At 41.7% G+C, this 22,109-nt stretch overlaps 1 protein-coding gene across 1 annotated transcript in view; it reads right to left on the bottom strand.

Annotated features, from left to right (window-relative positions):
- SH3RF3 (SH3 domain containing ring finger 3) overlaps positions 1-22,109 on the bottom strand; it is a 252,167-nt gene that overhangs the window by 39,113 nt on the left and 190,945 nt on the right. The window contains exons 5-7 of the mRNA XM_027640927.1: positions 9,740-9,840; positions 4,583-4,753; positions 1,079-1,329 (exon numbers count right to left, since the gene is read on the bottom strand). Of these exons, the coding sequence (XP_027496728.1) occupies positions 1,079-1,329; positions 4,583-4,753; positions 9,740-9,840 (523 nt within the window). The remainder of the gene's footprint in view (positions 1-1,078; positions 1,330-4,582; positions 4,754-9,739; positions 9,841-22,109) is intronic.

The following is a 22,109-nucleotide window of genomic DNA, read 5'->3' on the forward strand; positions in this document are numbered from 1 at the left end:
GCACTATGGGAGCAGAAGGGCTTTTGGAAGGGTGTGACTTGAGGGGTAAGCAGCACTTTCTGAACTAAACAAAAAGAGGATAAATTGATTATCCCCCAGTGTGACATGGATACCATGTAAAGCACTGTTTGCTGAGCAGAGAGGTCTGCACTGTTCGAGATTCAGATTCACATGTATTTGATTATGTTTTCTTGCCTTTTGTCTGGACTGTGTAGGAGGTGAGATTAGATGGTCATAATGGTGCCTTCTGGCTTCAAAAGGTATGAACCCATGACTTACTTCACAGGGTATTTCTCATTTGTGCTTGCTCTGTTTTATATCTAAGACCTCAGTTTTAAGCACAGTTCTTACTGATCTGCCTTTGCAAACACAATGGCTCACATCCCTATATAATATCAGAAACAAAATGTTTTAAATTTTGCTAAAAAGTTCCACCCCAGGATTTACTTTTACTTTATTCAACATCAGAGGCTGTTTAACATCAGGGAAAGGGGAATAAATTGTACTCTAGAAAATTGTGCTGTACATCAGAAAGGGAACCTAGAAAGAACAGAGGCCCCCTGGTGCAAGAAGCTCTTATTTTCACTTCAAAAGGTGGCAGCATTTTTCAGATCTTTTTCTTTATCACTAGCACTGGGTCCCATTCTGCCTAATAAATACCTTTCATGCCTGAAGCCCAATGAAACACTTCTTAATTTTAAGGCATGCATTACTCGCCCTGCAATACAGGCAGTATTTTTCTGTCAGTAAGCCAACTGGACTCAGAACTGTTAATCTCCCCAGGATGCAGGGTGCTTGCTTTCACTCAGATAAATTGTATAAATATTTGTAAACACTATAATCTATTTCAGCTGTAGCAACAGAACAATCTGATAAACACAACGTGGTTCCCAGAGATCAATAGAAACCCATAAATATTACAAGCAAAGGAAACATACTCTATCCCACATTGACTGAGCTGTGACTAAAACGAGAAAGAAAGTTGTGGGGACAGGCAAGTTCTAGAGGCTTGCACTCGAGAGGTAAAACATCAATCCTCCCTACACAGGGTGAGAGGCACTGATGGGTGTGCACTTACCTATCTGCATGGTGTTGCGGGGCTGGCTGGCTGGCTGCTGAGCTGAGTACCTCAGGCAGTTATTCAGCTGTGGAGAGGCTGCCTGCAGCTGGGGATGCGTCTGGGGAGTGGTGATAGGAACAACTGGTCTGATGGTTGTGGTGACATTGGTGTGACTGGCCCCGATGGGGTGGATGGCTCCTGGAGCTACTTTTGTTGTTGGAACTCCTCCAGATCCGCTGTTCCTGGGCTGCCCAGCTCCCACTGGCACCCTGTATGGAATCAAGGCACAGCGTAAACATGCTGCAGAGACCCCAATACCCAACCACAGTGCTGATAAGCACCCCCAGTTACTTAGGGGTTTTAACATGATACTCTATCAGTTGTTAAAGTAAACTGAGATATAGATATGCATTTATCTTTATAGGGCCCAGTCTTAAGCATGCTGGAGGACATTTTCACCCCTTTATCCTACAGGAAGAAGTGCAGGGTAAAAATGGAAAAGATAATTTATCTTATCACTTTTTTATTATGCTACATTTCTGTCTGAATAGCTTCTAGCAAAATCACAAATCTTAATTCAGAGGAAATAAGTATCTCCCAAATGTCATTTTGTGTGCCAGAGGCTATTTCACACAGAGTGATAATTAAAACATACTCAGAGATCTTTTCTTGGGACCAAACCTGCATACAGTCCTACGGGGAGAAACAAAGATGGATAATGCCAAATCTGTGTGAGGCTATTGAAGGGGACTGAGAAGCAGCAGACTTGACAGGGCTTGGCTTGGTTGAACATTTACCCTATTGATGTAACCAGCCCTAGCTTAGACTTGCAAAGGGAATGCAAAAGGGAAGGGAATGCAGCTGACCTGAATGAAAAAGAAATCCAAACAGTAATCGACCCCTCTTTCATTTCTCGCTTAAACTGTATATATAATCTATATTTTATCTGAGTGGCCAGGTAGACCTCAGAGGAAAGGGACGAGGCTCTTTCTCCCATATGATGAGTTCAGACTACAGCATGTCTTGATCCTCTTACCACTGAGCTAGAAATTCTCTGACCAAGACAGAAGGACACCAATGGACAAACTCAGCCACTGCTCAGCAGCTTTCTCTGAGTTTCTTACTCAGGTTCCTGAATAATTTCAATGCCCAGCAATAAACACCATGAAACAGAGGGATCATTTTTTGCTGTTCTTCTCTCTCGGGCTGCTCCTTGTGTGAAGGTCCTCCTCCCGGAAAGGACAGCACAGGGATATGAGGCAGAACAAAGCAAGATGAAGGAAATGGAAATGCAACAGTGCAAGGGATTAGCAAGGGAGGAGAGAATAATAGAAAAAGTACAAGAGCCAACTACAGGAGGTGGACTGGGAGAACTTCTGGGTCCCTAAGATTGTTGTGTGGAAGACAGAGAGGAGCAGATCAGAAGGAAGGAGTATGCTGAACAATCTGGTCTGATTCAGAGGACATGAATGACAGAATAAGTAATCCTAAGAAAAGAGTAGAAAAGGGAAGAGACAAAAGAGTGAAATTCTGATAGAAAAAGACCAACACACAGATATGGTGGAAGATATGGTCCAAAAGTGCAAAATACAGCTATCCCTTCTGCCCAATTCTCCCTCCCCCAAAACCACAAGAGGAAAGACAACACTGGGCTGTCAGTGACTTGACTCATCTCATGGTGCCAGGTTTACCTGGAATACACTTTGCTAAATGAATCTGAATTTCTTTTCTTCAATTTTTTTTTTGAGAAACCTATAGGCTGGGAAAAACTGGGAATCCCACCAGATGGAAATTTTGACTGTCTGTCATCTGCTATGAAGAGCTGGCAAGGTGGCAGGAAGGTTCAGCTGATCTGACTTGGCCAGCTGCACTAGACTGAGTTTACCAGAAAAGCACACCTAACAGTCCACTGAGAGCTGTGGTCAGGCAAACATGCATGCTGACAGACACAGAAACTATCTGTGACTCCCACAGAGATGGATAGATGTTGGATGTGGCAAATTTCCTATGCTGCCCTTTACCTGTCTGTCCATCTAAAGAGTCTTGTTCTTTTTCCACCACAGTCTGCTCATGCATGTTTTGGCAGCTTATAAATCTATTTCAGTGTTATTACATTCATGGACAACTTCTTTTCCTTGGGTTTTGTAAGGAGTGGCAGAAAAACATGTATGAATCTGATCTTATTCTTTGCTGTCAAAGGACAACAAAATATGCTGAAAGTGCATCAAATAGGAGATTTTGTTGCTATCAGATTTTTCATGCTCTTGTCCCTAAGAGTGATTTGCACGGGAAGTTAATTAGCTCACAGGATCATAAATATAATCATAAAGCTGCTTTCGGGTTTTGTGGAAAGCACTTTTGCCCTTTAGCACTTCTCTGTCTTGTTCTAGCTGTGACATGCTGCATTTAATAAAATCTTGCTGATTCAGATCACCAACCCTTCAGCACAAACTTCCTAACTAATTAAAAGCTGAAGAGGCAAGGAGTAAAGGCAGTCAAGGAGCTCTATAAAATAAGGTAAATACATTTAGGTTGATGAACTGTGAATTAATATTTGGGGTTTTCTTACCAAAATGCAATATTAGGACTGTCAGCAGGCTTAGCTATCTTCTAATCTGCTCTAAACTTTTGGTGTTGCTCAGCCCACATATTACAGACTTGACATAAACTGTAGATGGAACAAAGCTGGATCAATTTTTCAAGATTAACACTGTCTGAATTGTGAAGTGCCTTTCCCTGGAGAGGAGTGAAAGATGGTGGAGACAGTGCTCATGTGGGAGGAGGGACTGAGCATATGAAAAGCAGTGAGCTGAGTTTGCGAATCCACAGTTTGTCTAAAGGAGACATGGGCATACATATGGCACCATTCACCTGCAAGGAGTATGTGGGGCAATCAGTCTGGGACACAGCCATGAACTTTCTTCTCATCTTTCAGACTATTTCAGAGTGGGCTCTAGATCAGAAACAACCTTTGACTTGGTGTTGTCCAATATCAAACTCTGAAAAATGGCATTGCTCTCCAAAACATGCTATTCTTTCCTTTTCTCATCTTCTGCAATGGAGATGGGTAGCTAAAATCAGACAATTTACTGAACTCTCCTACCACTTCTGAATTTTAACAGTTCAAACATTAGTCCAGATCCAAACCATTCCAGATCTTTGCTTTAAGAAAAACAAAATCTACAAGAGAAGCTACTGAAAAGCAAGATACAAGCATTTCTTATTTTGTTACATGTCCAGTAGTTTTATAACAACAACAAAGTGTTTAGCCAACAGATTCTTTACAAAAGTAAAACCAGGGCTTATCAGAGGTTATAAATGCCATCAATCCAATACAACTACTGCAATCTCCTGAGGACATGGATAACTCCAATGCTACAACCAGCAAGTCTCATTACTGAAGTCTGCAATGCCACCAGAAAATTTCTGGAAGGGAAATGTGATTTCAGAGCAGAGCTACATTGTTTTCAGTGTCCTCCAGATGCAGAGAACTCAGCCCTAGTTCAGGCCAGTGGTCCTCACCTTGAGACAGGTGTCACGTAGTTGCCTGGGAAGACACCGGACATCCCACTCCTCAGAGATGTTCCCTTGAACCAGCCGTCCTGGCACTTCTCAATGACCCGGTACATCTCACCTTTGCGGAGCTCCAGCTCGTCGTTCTTCTGGGGCTTGTAGGCATACAGGGCTAGGTAGCTGTGGGGAGAGGTCACACAGGAAGAGAGCACACAGATGGCATCAGCCACCACTTTTCCCACTCCAACTCCAGCCCCACAGAGCAGAAAGTGAGCAGAAGCAATGTTAAGAAATTGGCGTTGAAAAGGGACATCATTACAGCATACCAAACAAGGAAGGGCAGAGACTGGATTACAAGACAATAAGGGAATAACTAATCAGAGTAAAGTAGGCTGTAATTTAGAAATTGATGAGACATACTTCTCACTCAGGACACAACCAAAGCGAAACACTGCCACACAAAGCAGCACTGAAGTTAAAGACTTAGCAGCAGTTGCAGAAAGACAAGGCAATTACAGAGACAGCCAGAGCAACAAGGACTAGAGTAAGAGGGCTTTGCAAAACCTAACATTTGGATAAAGCGTATGCTTTAGGGTGGGAGCCTATTGTGGAGTTTCAGAAGAAACTTTTCTTGTGGGTAGGCTACTTTAAAAGCACTTAAGACAGCTTTACTTGCATCTTTCTCAACACTATTTATGCTGGCCAAGTTTAGCAACAACACACCAAACTGTTCTGATCTGGTATGGTAGTTCTTGTACCATATGGGTAAAACAAAAGTGACAGAGGGACAAATTCTGTAAGGGGCTTTTTACTTCAGTAGGTGAAGTGGTAGAATTTGGGTTTAGATGTTTTGCATGCAAATATTCTAATAAATCTTTAATAACAATCTAATATGTAGAACTTTTTATTTATTTAATTATAGCTTTTATTTATTCCCTTTGTTTAGAATCTTTCTATTTATCTCTCCTTTGTTCTTCTGTTACTACTTCAGGGATGTGTCTAGTGTTGTAAAATGACTACAGCTTAAAGTCCCTAAAGATATTCTCTCTGTTTAAAGAAATCCTTGTTGAAAATTAAGAATGATTGCTTGCACTTTGGGAAATAATGGAAAGTTGGGATAGAACAGCAAGGGTGCACACACAGAACAACATTTTCTTTGTAAATACCATTGTTGTTTATTTTTTTTTGCTATGTAGCTTTTCCACAGATGCAGAAAGGGATTTCTGGTAATTCTTGATCAAGGTTATACATTCTTGAGTTTTTCTTTATTTGTTTGTTCTTTACAGGCAGGAAGAGAGATTAAGACAAATGGGAAAACACTTACAGAAAGTGCATTTACACTACAAAGCGCAGCAGAATGCTCTTAGGCTCAGGGGTGGGTGAGAAGAGGCTCACTGCCCACCTTATAGTAGTGAACCAGAGAAATAATGAAAACTATAACCATTGTGATTGTAGATTTTCAGCCAATAAAAATGATACATGACTTTTTACTTCTGCTCTCCAGGAAATATAATTCAGAAATAAATCCTGTTAGTTTTTTTGATTCTACTCCTTTACTGTATCAGTAGATTTTCTTATTTTTATTCTGAAGACAGTAAATAAAGAGCAGTAATGAGCAGAATATGAAATATTGGTAACAGCTCCTAGGGGAATGCTTAGGCTGATGTGCCTGGCTCTGTTTACCACACACGTGGGGTACAAAGACCTAATCAGAAACTGTATTTCATTAGTCAACAGATGGGAGGAAACACCCTGCACATCCTTTGTTTAGCCTATGTAATCAGGTGTACTTGAGCAGGTCTGTAGCTGTTCACACGATGGAAAACATGAGGCTACATATGAACTGAAGAACATCAGAATGTGTCACCCTGACAAGAAATAAGGTTGCATGCTTCGGTGCTGATCTTTCAGCACTGCAGTCTGCAAGGACATAACAGAAAGTGCCAGACTGCAGTCACTCGAGGGAGCAGAAAGTGTGGCTTTGACTACCACTTTTGAAGTTGCTGCTTACACAGGGCTCAGATTCAGAAGCTATGGGTAAGGCAGGGGGTCAAGGACAGAGCATTTTAGATAGACTCACTTAGCCTTTTCCCCCAAGGGCTACATGTAATAATGTAATTTACACATGGAGATGCTGGAAGAAGGTGCAAGGAAAATTACCCTAATTGGATCACAGGCTGTTGTGCCTTGCAGCTATCTCTAGCTCTCCTACTAGCTTCTTTCTGTTCTCTCCTACTAGCTTCACCCTGCAAATTCCCCCAAATCAGCCACCACTAAATCTGAATATCCAATATCACAATAAGCCTAAACATTCTCTGGATAGAACAGAGACTAAAAGAAGGTGTACAACAGCCCAGCAGGGACACCATACCAAAACAGACCAATCTCTGTACGACTAAAGTGATGGAAGCTTGTATGTGATAAGCAAATATGGTGACCCTGGGACAATGGAGGTGGTCAGGGCTTTCTTTGTGGACCAGTGATCCCACCACCTACGCGGGGAAGTGAGGATGTCTGTCCCTGGGGGTGTCCTCTATTAGCTGCAAAGAGGCAAGGGGTTCTCCAAATCTAGTGACAGGCCCGCCTGGGTCCATTGCCCCACCCTGTGGGGACAGACATATGCTCCATGTGTTGGCAGAGAGCGGGCTGTGGAAGAGCTGGCAGGATGCCTGCTCTTATCCATGGCTGAAAAGAATTCGAGTGCAGGCAGCTTCCCTCACCAGCAAGTGTTTCTGGGTTTTTCCTCTGGTAGGAAATCAGGTCTAGCAATCCCATTTGCTGAGGCTGACTTCGACTTAAGCCAAAGTCTTCGGACGCGGACACATTTCACTATTCTCTAGATTTTAGGTGTAAAACTTCACCACCTAACTCCCTACAACCTAGAAGAAAGTGTTAAAACAATGAAATCTTGCAAAATGCAATATCAGGTTATTCTGAGATATATGAAACAGTGTGGCTAAGGGTTAGGGAGTGGGACCTAGAAGAAACCAAAATGTTTATTAGAAGTTCCCTAAAAAAAGGTTTAAGTGAGAAGGTAGTTTATGCTCTTGGACTTGGGGATTTGCCTGTGACTCTACTTATAATGCAGAAGCCCCGGGGCTCTGTCTAGGTTGCACCTCCCCACTACTGCTACAGCTTTCAAATAACACATCCTCTTTGACTGGAACTTGGCTTGCAAATGCAAAATGACAGACTGGATTACAAGGCTGCTTCACAAGGGAGATGACAGGAGAAGCACGGGAGGGAGAAGGGGAGGGTTGCTGAGGCATGGAGTCAGGGGCATTGCCAGAGAGCTGCAAAATGTCCTGATTCAGCAACTAAATACTGGAAATATTGCCAGTTACTTCTTCCTAGTCAGGGCAAAGTCTGAAATAAACTTGTGCCCCACTATGTGCCACGCAAGCTGCACAGGGTGACTGCAGGATGATGATGAGACCTCTCTGTAGGGCATTCGGTGATGTTTGGTACCTCTCAGGTATAAAGATCTCAACTTAGTAGCCAAGAAGAAATTTGTTTGGTTCTGTTCCAACAATAGGGGGTATTGTTCTTAAAGAATATTTCCTATGTTATTTTTAGGATTTTATTTGTGAATTCAGACCTCGTTTTAGCCATATCATAAAGCCCCAAAATGTGGGTGTGCATATGTGTATGTGTCTCTGTAGTTGTCTTGCTTTCACAAGGTATATGTGTTGAGAGGAAAGGGTTCAGTAGTTTAACTAGACAGGTATCAAATAAACCAACCAGACTAGTAGATACTTAATGAAGTCTACTCAAAAGAGTTCTGTATCTAATAAGCATTGTTATTCTACACACTGTTCAATAAGCCCATATGCCCAAGACATGAAGTTCATTCATTGCCTTTGTTCATTCACTGTTTATGGCACTTGAAAAATGCAACTGGGTAATTTTTTCTGGTTAACAATGAATGTATCAGGTGTTTGATTGCATGGGACCACACCTTTATAAGAGTGTTATAGGTTATAAATCTGAGAGGTGAATTTTTCTTTCCCTGCTTTACTGTAAGAAAAACCGGAGTTGGAATGGGAGGGGAGAAGGGGAGGTCATTAGCTTTACAAAAGATACAGCCAGCCGAGCTACATTCCTAGCTAATGGCCCATTCGAAGGCTGGAGTGAGGGGGAGAAGGAGTTTGAGATTGGGGGGGGAGCTGGCCGCCCGGACAGAGGACAGGGCAGACGGTGGAGCTCTTTCTCTGGGACGGAGACGGGAGTCTGCGTGCAGGCATTTGGGGAGAAGGACTGGGGATCTGGCTTTTTGGCTTCTCATCCTGGTCAGCTCGGACTACTGGCCTCAACTTGTCTGCGAGCTGTCTCTTGTCTCCAGCCCAGATCTGCTGTGTTTCATCGAAGAGTTGCGTGCCCGCGGGAAAGAAGGGAGGAGTTTTGAGACGCCATCACCTGAGACAACAGTGAGTCCCGTGGGAGTGAACTGCTTCCCTTTTTCCTCCCATTGAGGGAAGGGTTCCCCACTTTCTTCTCGGCTTCTCCCACGATCCAAGACCACACACACCCCCCTTCCCCCGTGTGGTGACCGCCAGAGCGATCCAACAGCGCCCCTGCAGGCCACGGTTAGGACTGCGCTAAAGGACAGAGAAGTATTCATTCAGACTTTCTTTTCTAGGACTACTGTTTAGTTTTTTTGTGTTCTGTTACTGTTTTTGCCAACATACATATATCTTGTAATAAAGGGTTGTTATTTCTTCTGGTTTTTTCCACACTTCCTCTATTAAAGCCCCTTAATTTTGAATTTACAATTGCTGAGAGAGAGGAGCTTGGTCTGTCTCATAACTCATCCTCTTTAGCAAACATTCCAGTCTTTTCAGACTGAGACAAAAAACTTTAAATGAAGAAGATTTTCTTTAGCTGTGAGGTGTTCAGTTTGCTTCACTGTGGTTCGTACAGCTATGATATTTAAAGTCTAAAAGAGCTCACAGACAAAGGGGGTAGTCTTGCCTTTTTCTACTCATTTTTCAATTTCAGAAGAGGCTGCCTCATGTATGAAATTGCAGTCTCTCTCTTCTCAGAATGCTCCTGAGCTGAGATGTGGGCTTTCGGATTTTAAACACACACACACACACACACGTACGTGCACACATGCACACACAATTGGAAACAAAAAGAACACAGTGACTGAGATGAGCTGCTTACATATTGAGGGGGAGCTGGACCTTCGGTGGTGTTCCCTGATCTCCAATTATTGCACTTGTCCTGGGACCAGCCACTGTGGCTGTTCCAATCAAAGAGGAATCCTGAAAATACACAAAGAACACACAAGGATTTAAGATGAAGCCCATCGTTTCCTAAATTGCTATGGGGTGAAGGCACAAAGGAAAAAACCCACATATTTTATTAAATTCCCAGATTTTCTAACTTCATGATACTGCATTAAAAAAGACATCTTTTAGCCTTACATATTCTAAAAATATATTTCTGACACAAAGGATATCAGGTTATTAGCAGAATTTCTACCTGTCAGAGAAATTTTAGTTGTATGTTATGTGCAGATCTTAAACCTTTTAGAACATTAAACTACTTGACTATTCTGTAAAATCAGCTCAAAATACGCATCTCTGCAATAGTACCTTCTCTGATAAAGGTAATTTTTTCCCTTCAAAAACTTGTTTTTTAAATCAGTACTATTTCGGCTAATGGTTATGGATCTGTGGAGAAGAAGATACTATTCAATTTCCAAAATGCAGTGTCGTTTCTATATATTGTTTTTATCATCATGAATATTATTGTCATTAAAAAAAAGGTGACTATACCACCCACAACGTAACTCTGAATGAAGAAAGTAGTAAACTCCACTTTTACCCCATAAAATAAATCTCCACTCTCATACAGACAACTGGGTAGATCTTCTCCTGCTATTAATGTGAAAGGCAATTCTAAATGTAATCATTCATTTCTCAAAGCTTAATGCTCAGCCAAAGTATGTAGGGCAAACTCTTTTGAGATGTCTCACCAAAGGCCTCATTCATCTATGTCAAAAATGAATCTTGACTGGAAACTTCTCCTGAAGTAATGCCAAGGCCTGTAGCAACAAATCTTCACTGCAGACAGGGCAGAGCTGGGCTGATGGGACTTGGTTTACTTGAGCAAAAAGCTTTTTTGGTAAATCTAACCAAATACTGTATGCACATCCATATGCAGAATGGCTCTACAAAGTAGAAACCAAAGTTTACACACAAGTTGCAGGTTCAGGCAGAGTGTGGTACACACAGCAAAGATTCTGAGCAGTTCATAGGCCTCCAGTGCAGCTTTTCTGTTTCCAAATTCTATCTAACAAACAGTAATTAATTGATTTTAGGAACACAAACATAGAGGCATTTTTTGCTTTTACAAATGACACTGAATTAAACCAAGACACACATTTCTCCTTAATTATTGGATTTCAGTGTTACCTCATTCTAAAGAAGCCCACATAATTATTACAGTGTTCTGTCTTGACAGTGCATTCCTAAGTTTTATTGCTTTGCTGTGTATGAACATAGTATCATTAGGAAATTGTGCAGCAAAACATGAAGACACTGTACTGTGATTCCATAGCTTTTGGCAAAAAACCAGATGTCTCATCTCTCACCAACATCTCCACTCAATCATGAAGTTACAGTGACAAGTACAGCTCCTTTTTCTCATTATTTCCTCTAACGTTCTGGCTGCTTGCTCAAAGAAAGAAGGATCCAGGCAGCTCTTAGTCCTATGTGAAAAGTAAGCGTTCTTTCCAGTAACTAAGGCTTTGTTAATACTGCCTGTCACTGAGATAATATCAACTTACAGAAAAAACACAACAACCCACTAGAAAATTTAGGAGTAGCTGGAGAATGATCCCTCATTCATTATTTTGAGCTGGTTAATGGGGTTAGGGATTGCAGAAGATGCTGGGCTGAGACACCTGGCAGCTGCCTCATCCAGGAGGCGAGAAATAAACTGGTTCAAGCTCCTTCATCTCATGCCACCACTGCATGCCTGCTCTGAGCTAGAGAAACTGTCTCTAAGAAAACAGAAAATGCATCAGTCCCCACCCTTTCTCACTAGGAAAAATAATTTTGGTTTTACCTTATGAAAAAAACAGACCTGAATGAACAGCCTCCGGGTGCAACTGTAAAGGGAGAGAAGATCACAGCAGGATAGAATAGGACAGAAAGGGATGGAATGGAATGGACTACACTAGACTAGACTAGACTAGAATATTCCGTTGGAAGTGACCTGCAACAATCATCTAGTCCAGCTCAGTCCATCTGACCACTACAGGGCTGACAGGTTTGAGGCATCAACCACCTCTCTAGGAAGCCCGTTCCAGAGTTGACCACTCTTTTGTAAAGAAATGCTTCCTAATGTCCAGTCTGAACCTCCCCTGGGGCAGCTTTGAACCATTCCCATGCATCCTGTCAATGGATACCAGGGAGATGGTATCAGCACCTCCCTCTCCACTTCCCCTCCTCAGGAAGCTGTAGACAGCAATGAGGTTGCCCCGCAGCCTGATTTTCTCCAAGCTAGACAAACTGTCCTCAGCTGCTCCTCATAGGACATTCCTTCTAGCCCTTCCACCAGCTTTGTAGCCCTCCTCTGGATGCATTCAAGTACCTTCAAATCCTTCTTAAATTGTAGGGCCCAGAACTGCACACAGAACTCCGGGTGAGGCTGCACCAACACTTAATACAACAAGATAATCACCTGTTTTGAGTGACTGTGTTTGATGCACCCCAGGATGGGATTTGCCCTCTGGGCTGCCAGGGCTCCCTGCTGACTTGCACTGAGCTTGCTGTCCATCAGCACCCCCAGATACCTTCCTGCAGGTTGCTCTCCAGCTGCTCCTCTCTCACTTTATTCTTGTGCCTCCATCCTAGGTGCCTCCATCAGCAAAGTTGCTAGTGGTGCATTTAGCAGCACATGATACATACATATATATGTATATATATACACACACACATATTGAACAGAACTGACCCTACAACTGAACCCAAAGGAACACCACTGGTGACCAACCATCATCCAGCTGTAGCCCCATTCACCACAACTCTTTGACTTCTGGCTTTTGGCCAGTTCTTCACCCAGTGCATCACAAATCCACTCATTCCCTGGATGGACAACTTGTCCAAAAACATGCTGAAGGACAGTACCAAAAGCCCCTCACTAAAATCCTGAAAAAGCTGCATCCACTGCCTTCCCTTCATCCACTAGGTAGGTGACCCTATCAAAGTAGGATATCAAATCAGTTAAATGGGAATTCCCTTTTGTGAACCCATACTGACTGTTAAATATGACTGCATCATTCTTTAAATGTCTTTCAGTAGTACCCAGTATAATGTTCTCCATAACTTTTCCAGAAACTGAGGTTAGATTAACAGATCTGCAGTTCCCTGGGTCTTCCCTCATGCCTTTTTTTGTAGACTGGAATAACATTGGTAAGCTTCCAGTCAGCAGGAACTTCCAAGACCTTTGATAGATGATTAAGAGGGGTCCTGCCATAACATTCCCTGGCTCCTTCAGAACTCTCAGATAAATCCCATTAGGCCCCTATGACTTGTCTACATTCAGCTGATACAGCTGGTCCCTTACAATTTCAGTATCCACAAATGTAAAATCACTGTTCCTACACTTGTGGTCCTCCAACTCAGGGGACTGGGCAGCCCAAGGTCTATCAGTATCACTAAAGATTGAGACAAAAAGTGCATAGAATGCATCTGCTTTTTCTTCATTCCTGTTAGTCAGATGACCATGATACTTCACCAAGTATCAGTTCAATGTTTTCTTTAGATCTCCTCTTGCTGTTAACACGCGAAGAAAAAGCCCATCTTGTTACCTGAAACAACACTGGCCCGTTTCAACTCTAAGTGAGCTTTGGCCTTTCATGTCTTCTCCCTGTGTAAATGAACCCCAGCTCCGTACTCAGGTTCCTGAGAAGCCTAACCTTGCTTCCAGAGGTCATGGAGTTTCTTTTTCTTCCTGAGCTACACCAGGAGTTCCCTGTTCAGCCAAGCTGGTCTTCTGCTCTGATTGCTTGACATACAATACTATGGAATTGTCTGCTCCTGTGCTTCTGCAAGGTGAATCTTAAAGATTGACCAGGACACTTGGACTCCCAAGCCCTTAAGAGCAGGTTCCCAGGGCACTCTGCTAAATAGCTCCCTAAATAGCATAAAATTTGCTCTCATGAAGTCCAAGGCAGAAACTCTGTCACCCTTTTTTTGTCATTACAGTGAAAATTTAAAAATTAACCACTTCATGATCACTGTGGCCAAGACAGTCATCTACTGACCCATTCTTCATGAGTCCTTCTCTATTCACAAATAGCAAGTCCAGGAGGGCATCTTTCTCAGTTGGCTCACTGAGTACCCATGGCAAGAAGCTATCTCCTACAAACTTCAAGAATTTCCAAGCCTCATCACAGCAGTATGATATTCCCAGTTGATGTCTCGGAAGTTGAAATCTCCCATAAGGATAAGGGCTACTGATCCAGAGATTTATCCTACTTACATATAGAATAATTCACTGGTGCTTACATCCTGGCTGGGCGATCAGTTGTAAACACCCTCTACAGTATCTCCTTTGTTTTCCATCCCCCTAGTCTTCCCCCACAGGCTCTCCACCATATCATTATGAGCTATAAGGGCTGTGCAATCAACCTCTCCCTTATTTACAGTGCCATAGTGCCATACCTCCCCCTCACTTGCCCTACCTACTCTTCCTGAACAGCCTTCAGCCCTCCATGCCAGCACTCCAAACACGAAACTCATTCCACCAAGTCTTACTAGTACCAATGATATTGCAGCTTTGGGAACTCACTAGTACCAACGTCTACTAGTACCACTAGTCTTGCTAGTACCAAGGATATTGCAGCTTTGGGAGCTGACCAATGCTTCCAGCTCATCTTTTTTGTAAGACACATGCTAGCCTTTTGTTAATTGCTATGATCCTCCTTCTGCACACTGCAGCCAAGTCAGAGTTTGCAGAGATGCAGCTACTCCAGCCTGGAGTGACCACTGCAGGTACTGTGGGCTAAGTCAGACTGATTCTGCAGAGGGATGAGCTCAAGCCCAGAGAGCAGAGTAGCTGTCAAAGCATCATCTGTTTTCCTGTTTGCACTGACAGTGGTGCCTTCTGTGTCTTCTCTATTACTGGAAGCATGATCTCAAGTGCTTTCTATTGCACTTGTACTAACATATAGTCCAAGTGGTTAAGAAATCATGTAACTGCCATCAGTGTCGCTTGATGACAATGTTGCTTTCCTCCCTTGAATAATCCCAAAGATATCTCCGTAGTCATGTATGTCATCTATCTACCTAACATTCAGTTTCTTGTCTATGTTGGTTACTCTAACATTACTGCATCTAGTGCCAACCTGGACCCTACAAACCATTCATTTTTGCCACTTTGCACAGTCTAGTATCCTATGCATCCAAACTCTAAATCAGTGTCTGTTCCCTGATCATGCTCCAGTTTTTCTTTAGCTGCTCTCCTCTGCAGCTCTGACTTGACAATGTACTTGCCAGTCTGTCTATGACCCTGCTTTCCATCATCAAGTTTTACTCCATAGGACTTGCTGGCCTTCCACACACTGAATTCAGGTCCTCTGTTCACATCTCGGCATTTACTGTCACACAAGTATTCTGCTCTGCAGCTTCATCTGCCTCTGTGCTCCTTGTCTAACTCTCTCCATGGCTGCCTGGTTGTCGCTATGCATCTGAACGTTCACCAACTTTGCATTAAACTACCGTCCCTGACACATTTGGTGAAGGCTTTCTAAGCTGCCTCTTTCAAGGGCCAGTTCTTTCTAGGTACCACTAATTAGCTCATATTACAAGATACAATATTGCTAGATTATTTTGCACGATAGTATTTACAATATGATTTTGAAGAGTGATTTTTGTGAAAGAATAATCTCCTATTTCTTCATACTTATTACCTTATTGGAAGTTTACCTCTCCAGTTTCCATTCACACAATTCTATGTGCATCTCTTCAGCTACTGGTAACACTAATAATCGTCCTGGAGAACACAACAGGCCTTTCTCCATCACAGCTGGTAGTAGGACTTAGTTTGTTTTCCCTCTTTATTTAGCCCTGGAGCCAAGTTGTACTTTTGCTATATTGATCTAAGGAACAATGTACTAAACATGTCCTCCTTTCCTCTTCATCTGCTCAGGGGAATGGAAATGCAAGATGATACTCTGATTCTTTTGTTCTCTGCTTTGATACCTTTTGGGAGGATTGTGTGCCACATCCTTCCTTTCTGATGGAACACCCCTACATAATCCACCTTTCTGTGGCACCAAACACACAAACACCGCCATGCACAGGCATTACACAGGGAGGGCTCAATCACTGCAGCATTTGTGTGTTAATCCTTCTTCCATCTCAGCTACTCACTACTACTAAAGCTTAATGGGGAGGAGATGTCTCTGACAGCCAGGTTTTTAAGAGGCATGTAAGCACATATTGATAAAAACAGGCACCTTGCAGAGTTTTCTCAGGGAGGCATTAAGTACTTCACTGTCTGATTCTCATGGATTTTACTGTAATTTAAGTAATAAGAGTCACTTCTGAAAATATCATTTGGTGCCCTTCTGTATCCTTATGAGCCTCTAATGCCTTCAAACATTTTACCTTTGAATTTCTAGACGTGACCTGCTGGGTAATCACATGTAGCACACCTCCTGATTAGGTGACCGTTTACTCTAAATGTGGCATGCAGTGTTCTGATCTAGACACTGCCAACTCTGTCTCAATTACTTAGGCCACTGAACAGCCAAATCTGACTTCTTCACACTCCCTCTTCTACCTGACATCCTCCAAGCACCACTTACCACTGTTGATGTTTCCAGCTCAACAGCAACAGATCTTCTCTTCCATGGGCCAACACAGACCCAGCTGCCAGCCAACAGGGAGAAGCATACTGAAAACCACCTCCAGATCCCTCTGCACTAATTTCTGCTTCTTTGTGACCATTGGTAGCACAGCAACTTCACCTGTACTGTGAAAGGCTAAATCTTGACTTAAACTCCCAGACTATACACCCAGGCACAACGATGCTGCATGACAGATATATCACTCCCAGCTCATGCTGTGCTCTCTGTTTTCATCACCAGCTACTCTCATGCAGTAGGAGATTATGTATCCATGGGCTAGATAGTAATATAAAAGGACTTTTTGCTTTTTTCCTGTAAACACAACAGCTTCCCTAAAACCACTGAAACACAAATCCCCCCCAAAATGTTACTGAAAGCCCAGAAAGATCAGGAAATTAAAGGTAATAATTACTTATCTGGGCTGAAACATCATGTCAAATTCATTCGCTTTCTCTCTTCCCGTCCACATCTCTATGAAAGCATAAGAATTACTAGTTTGGACTTCCAGCATAAATTATCTTTTTCTTTCTCTTGTATATTTACTTTAAATTTTCACCAGTACTTTAAGGTCACATTTGTGGTTTAGTTTGAAAAGAGATGGTGCCTGTAGGGATTAGGGAAGTGCCTTGCAAAAGCAAATGACTCAGTCTAGGAGGAGAATAGAAGTCAGAAGCACAATGATATTGCAGGTTGCAGTAGCCTTCACTGAAAAATAATTGTTGCTGCTATCAGACGAAAGTTCTTATCATCTAGAAAATCACCACCTAGAAATCTCAGTTTTGACTTCAAAAAAAATTCAGCACTGTCTCACCACAGGGCACTTACAACATTCATTAATTCACAGGAAAAATTCTTTTAATGTCTTGAATGCATATTTACAGCTTACTTTAAATTTCTCTTTAATATTACTTTAAAATAAGAGAAAAACTCCCATTCAACTCACATAAGCTGACATGCCATCCTCTGGAAATACCATAAAAAATAGGCTAATGGGCTTTAAGATTCCTGTTACTTGTTTCTCTCATTTGATGACTCCATAAAACAATGACTGTGGCAATCACTCCGGGCCTTAATGTTCCTAGAAATAATGTACTAGCACTTAATGCATGGTAGTGCCACCAAGTATTGATGAAAAGTGTTACACGCAAGATCAAGTACCCTCATCAAATGCTAATTGTCAAAGTGGGGGCTGAAATAGACTTACCAATTCTAGAGGAAGACTTTTTTTTCCATAATGTTCTGTGTGTAAAAAACCAAACAAATGTGCAGGATAACAGCTGCAGCTGCATAAATAGCTGCATAAATACCCGGTTCCTTTCTGCGAAAACTGGAGCTAAATTTAAATGATTTAGCATTTACTGAGGGGTTCTTACAACCTGAAAGTATCTGTGTCTGTGGAGGAAGGTGAGGCAGAGTATTATGCCAGCCTGCTCTAGCACCATGTTCACCCTGGTTATTTTTGGCCTGTAATAGGCCAAGAACTCTAGAGCATATCTTTCTTAGAGCTATGTGGAGAGCTGGAGAAGTCAAGTGAATTTATTTCCTGAACTTCCATTTCTGCTGTCTTTTAAACTAAGGATGCCTGCAAGTTAGAAGAAAAAAAACCCAAATATTTTTTGTAATTTTCTCCAAAGATTTATCTGACATTACCATCCACAAAAGCACTGATTATTCTGGTTTGCAGCTTCTCAGTTCCCCTAAATGAGGACTAATTAAGCATCATGTGGATGAGCATCATGAGAATTATATTTTATTCAGCCTTGTTTCTCTCTCAGACTAACCCCTTCATCACTGAGTACCAGTATATAGCTCTCTACCACAAGGTTTTAAAAGGCTTTATGGTAAAAATAGTTTCTTGCAATTCTGGGATCAAAGAACATGAAAAATCAAACGCAGAGACACAGGAAAGCTTGAAGTGAAAGCTTGACCTGTAAAAGATGTTAATTTAGTCCCACATTCATTATTATCCTTTTGATAACTGCACAACAAACTCATCGGGATCCTGTGCAATGCCTTCTGTAGGAAGTTCCCCTCTATGGAGAAAATAGTGGTAAACAAATAAACAAAACCCCCAAGCAAACAAAAAGGGGAAAAAACACACCTTAGTAATTTCTGTTCAAATGTTATTCATGCATTTTCACATAGTGTGTGCCAGATTGACAGGATTTTGTGGTATAGTGTAAATACCAAGATAGTGTCTCACTAGCCCTTGAGGTTTCCAATCCAGTAGTTGACTGGCAGGTAGTGTAAAGCTTCAGGATTAGCTGTGTGCAAAAATTATTTCAGTGGCAAAACCTTTTTGGATTACTACTCTGAGGAGCATCTGGAAAAAAATATATTGTTTTTGTGTTACAGGTAATGGGATTTCAAGCACAGTTGAATAACCCGTCTAAAGCACAACCTTCTCTACCTAGATCCTGTAAAAAATCAGGTTTTGTGGTTCCTGAAAAATCTTTCAAAATGTATTTGTGATGAGGCATATTATCGGATAAAGAGAAGACACTGTCTCTAAACTGATAGTTTCCGAAAGGCGATTTTGCTTTGACCCAGATTCCCAGTAGCTTATGTAATCAGTCCATAGATTGAGTCAGCTCATGTGTCTCATCTGCAACAGTTTTGAAAAAGAATGCAATATATCCCAACATGCACAGAGTGTGTTCAGAGACCTAATAGCAGCCAAAAAAAAAAAAAAAAAGCACCAGCTTACAATCATGCCCTGCCTAAAACTTTCTGTTTAAAAAACTCCTTCCACCTACAACCCCCACCCCCCAGTGAAATAAAGTTATTTAAAACAGGCAATGTCTGGAACCAATTATAAATGACTTTGAGTAGAACTGGGAAGGTACAAAGGCAATGAATTAATTTAGGTTAGATTTTACTGACATCCCTTATGCATTTTCCATGATATATTTTGATCTAAATGACAGAAAGACACATTGGACCAATATTACTTCTTTTTGCCATTTTGACTGCTGCAGCCTCCTAAAATAACTGCCCTTGGTTTCACCTGTCTCACTCTCATTAATGGATGTCCAGTCAGTTGTCATTCACAGCCAGCAGTAGAGCAGGTTGGATAGAATTTGGACTCCAGGGCGAAGCTGAAAAATACCTGAATTTGTCTTATTTTCCCAGAGCCTGTTGTGCACTTGAAAATTCAAGGTTCATTTTTAGTCCCTGGATTTTAGGTATAATCTGTATGCTTCTCATGGTCAGCACATTTAGGTTATCAGCCAAGGCGCAACCAGAGTTCTGCTATTACATTTTCTCAACTAAAATTCAGCATTTCTAAATAACTGATAAGGACACACTTCCAAATGATTTATATAGCAAGAGACTTCAAAGAACATTTTTCATTTCAAATACTGTCACTCTTTGGGACTAGGAGCGTGAAAGACATTGTTCTCAGCTTTTCCTGAACATGTGTCCTCTGGTTGGGAGCTTGTACTAATACTTGCAGATACAAATTGACTTCTTGTGCATGGTGATCAGTTGTTCAAAACATACAGAAGTTTCTTCTGGGGGGAGGATCCTTTCTTCCTCACTCAGCTGTTACCCTGGTGTGCACAAAGCCATACTTCATTATTCATGAGACGTATTTTCTGTCAAAATCCAGGGGATTTGGAGCAGTAGTGACCTATGACCTTTTCAACTAGCAGGGACGAATAATTCATGAGGGGTGAAAATGGAAGCAAGACAAGCCATCTGAGGCCTAGGCACAATTACTTTCCAGGGGGACCTTGCCCGCTCCCCAGGGAGTCTCAGTTGCGAACCGCTCCTCTGCACCTGTAACCTAATTCAGCTTCAGCTCCATCACAGGCTCGCAGCACTACTTACATCTTCAATAAAAATTCATTTTGCCAGTATGATAGGACATTCTGCACGATGGACAGACACTATTACCTTTCAGATGGAGATCTTACGTTTAATGAGTGATGCTCAGCATGCAGCAAAAAGCATACAAGCAAATTTTGGTGCAGAAAAAAATTAGGATTCCAGCATTGCCTCTTTGAAATTAAATGCTCTATATCCTGGCTGTCGTGGAATTCCAGACACTATTTTATTCAGCTGAGGTGACTTGAAGTTGATTCTTCTACCTTTCGAGCATCCCTAAGTTTGTGGTCAGTAAAGATGTTTTTTAAGACCATCATTCATTTCAAAATGCATCTTGGCTTTTGGGAAACAGCTGAGTTGGTTCTGCTTAAAGAATAATGAACATATTATGGAAGGCCCGTAGTCTTCAATTATTAAATAATTGATATGCAGAAGTGCTTTCAAAACATGTGATTTCATAGTCTGGTCTGCATGTCAGTGTTCAATATATAGAAATCTGTGCTCTCCTGGAGAAGCAGGGGGCTCATAACAGTGTAAAAATTCATAAAAGCAAAAAACATGTCAGCTCGGCATGGAAGTCTGGTTTCAATGCATAAAAATTGACAAAAGCCATAGGAACAAAATAGTATGCGTGAAATCACTTCTAAGGGGTGGAATATATGCCACATTTATGGAAAGATGTAAAATTTGCACCTAAATTTTAAGTTCCTGCAACAAGAAGCACTGTTTCTTCTCATGTCAGCAGAGAGAAAGTAGGTGCTCCGGATGTGGGTGCCTCAAGTCTACAAGGAAAATGGATGGTTGTTTTGAGGAGACTGTTTCACTGGGCACCAGCCGGTTGCCTTGGGGTAGGGGACTGGAGGCCATTCAAAAACTCCTGTAATTGAATTCTGCTTATTCAAAGGACAGGCTACAGGAGAACCATGTTGAACTTTTTCAGAGTGTAGACTCCCGCTGCAAACTAAATACCAATCCTGATATGTTCCAGAGAAATTCATACCTACTAAAGTGAACAAGATTCCTTTATTTCTTTTTATGAAGAGATCTATTAAACGAACAATGAAAAATTGCCTAGACATTTCAAGGACATGATATAAAGACACAATAAACCAAATTTACATTCTAATTTTAAAAGGAAAGACATAAATTTGCTAGATAGTCCATATTGAAACTGTAAATTTGTTGTTTCCCCTAAAAGAAATAAGCTTTGGCTGAATTTGCTGCTGCAAATTAGCAAGGGCCTGAGATGGTTACAGAAAGAACCACTCAAAGGCTGTGACAATGACTTGCAGGGCAGAGAGGTTCCTCTTCAAGTGAGGAAAGAAAAGGTGAGACATGTTCCTGCAGCAGAGCTCACCGGTGAGTTTGGCAGCTACATGCACAGCCTTCCTACCAGCCTGCCCATGCTCTCAGCAACGCCCCTGAGCACTTCCAGAGTAGCAGTAGAATCAGTTTGCAAATTTGTCAAGACGTCAAACCCTGAACAACACGTACAGGGCATTTACCTTAAAAATGCCAAATGCATTTTAGAACAAAATGATCTGAAGACAAGATTCTCACTGCACTGAATGCCTTGATGTAAGAGCTCATGGGGCCCATTGTTTATGCTGCTTTGGCTGGCATTCAGCCATGTGAATAAAAGTGCTGAACTGATTTTCTGTCTAAGGTTGCAGCATCATTAATTGCTTTAGAGCCATGTCAGGTCTTAGCAGATGGCAGAGAAGGGACTGAATTTCTGACATTTTTAATTAAAATGTAACCTTTATTATTATGGGATTAATAGTTATATAAATATAGCTGCACAGTTGTAATGTACATTTGGTAAGAGACAAATTC

The sequence above is a fragment of the Corapipo altera genome, unplaced genomic scaffold (assembly GCF_003945725.1).
Source record: "Corapipo altera isolate COAL_440 unplaced genomic scaffold, ASM394572v1 0, whole genome shotgun sequence".
NCBI lineage: Eukaryota > Metazoa > Chordata > Aves > Passeriformes > Pipridae > Corapipo > Corapipo altera.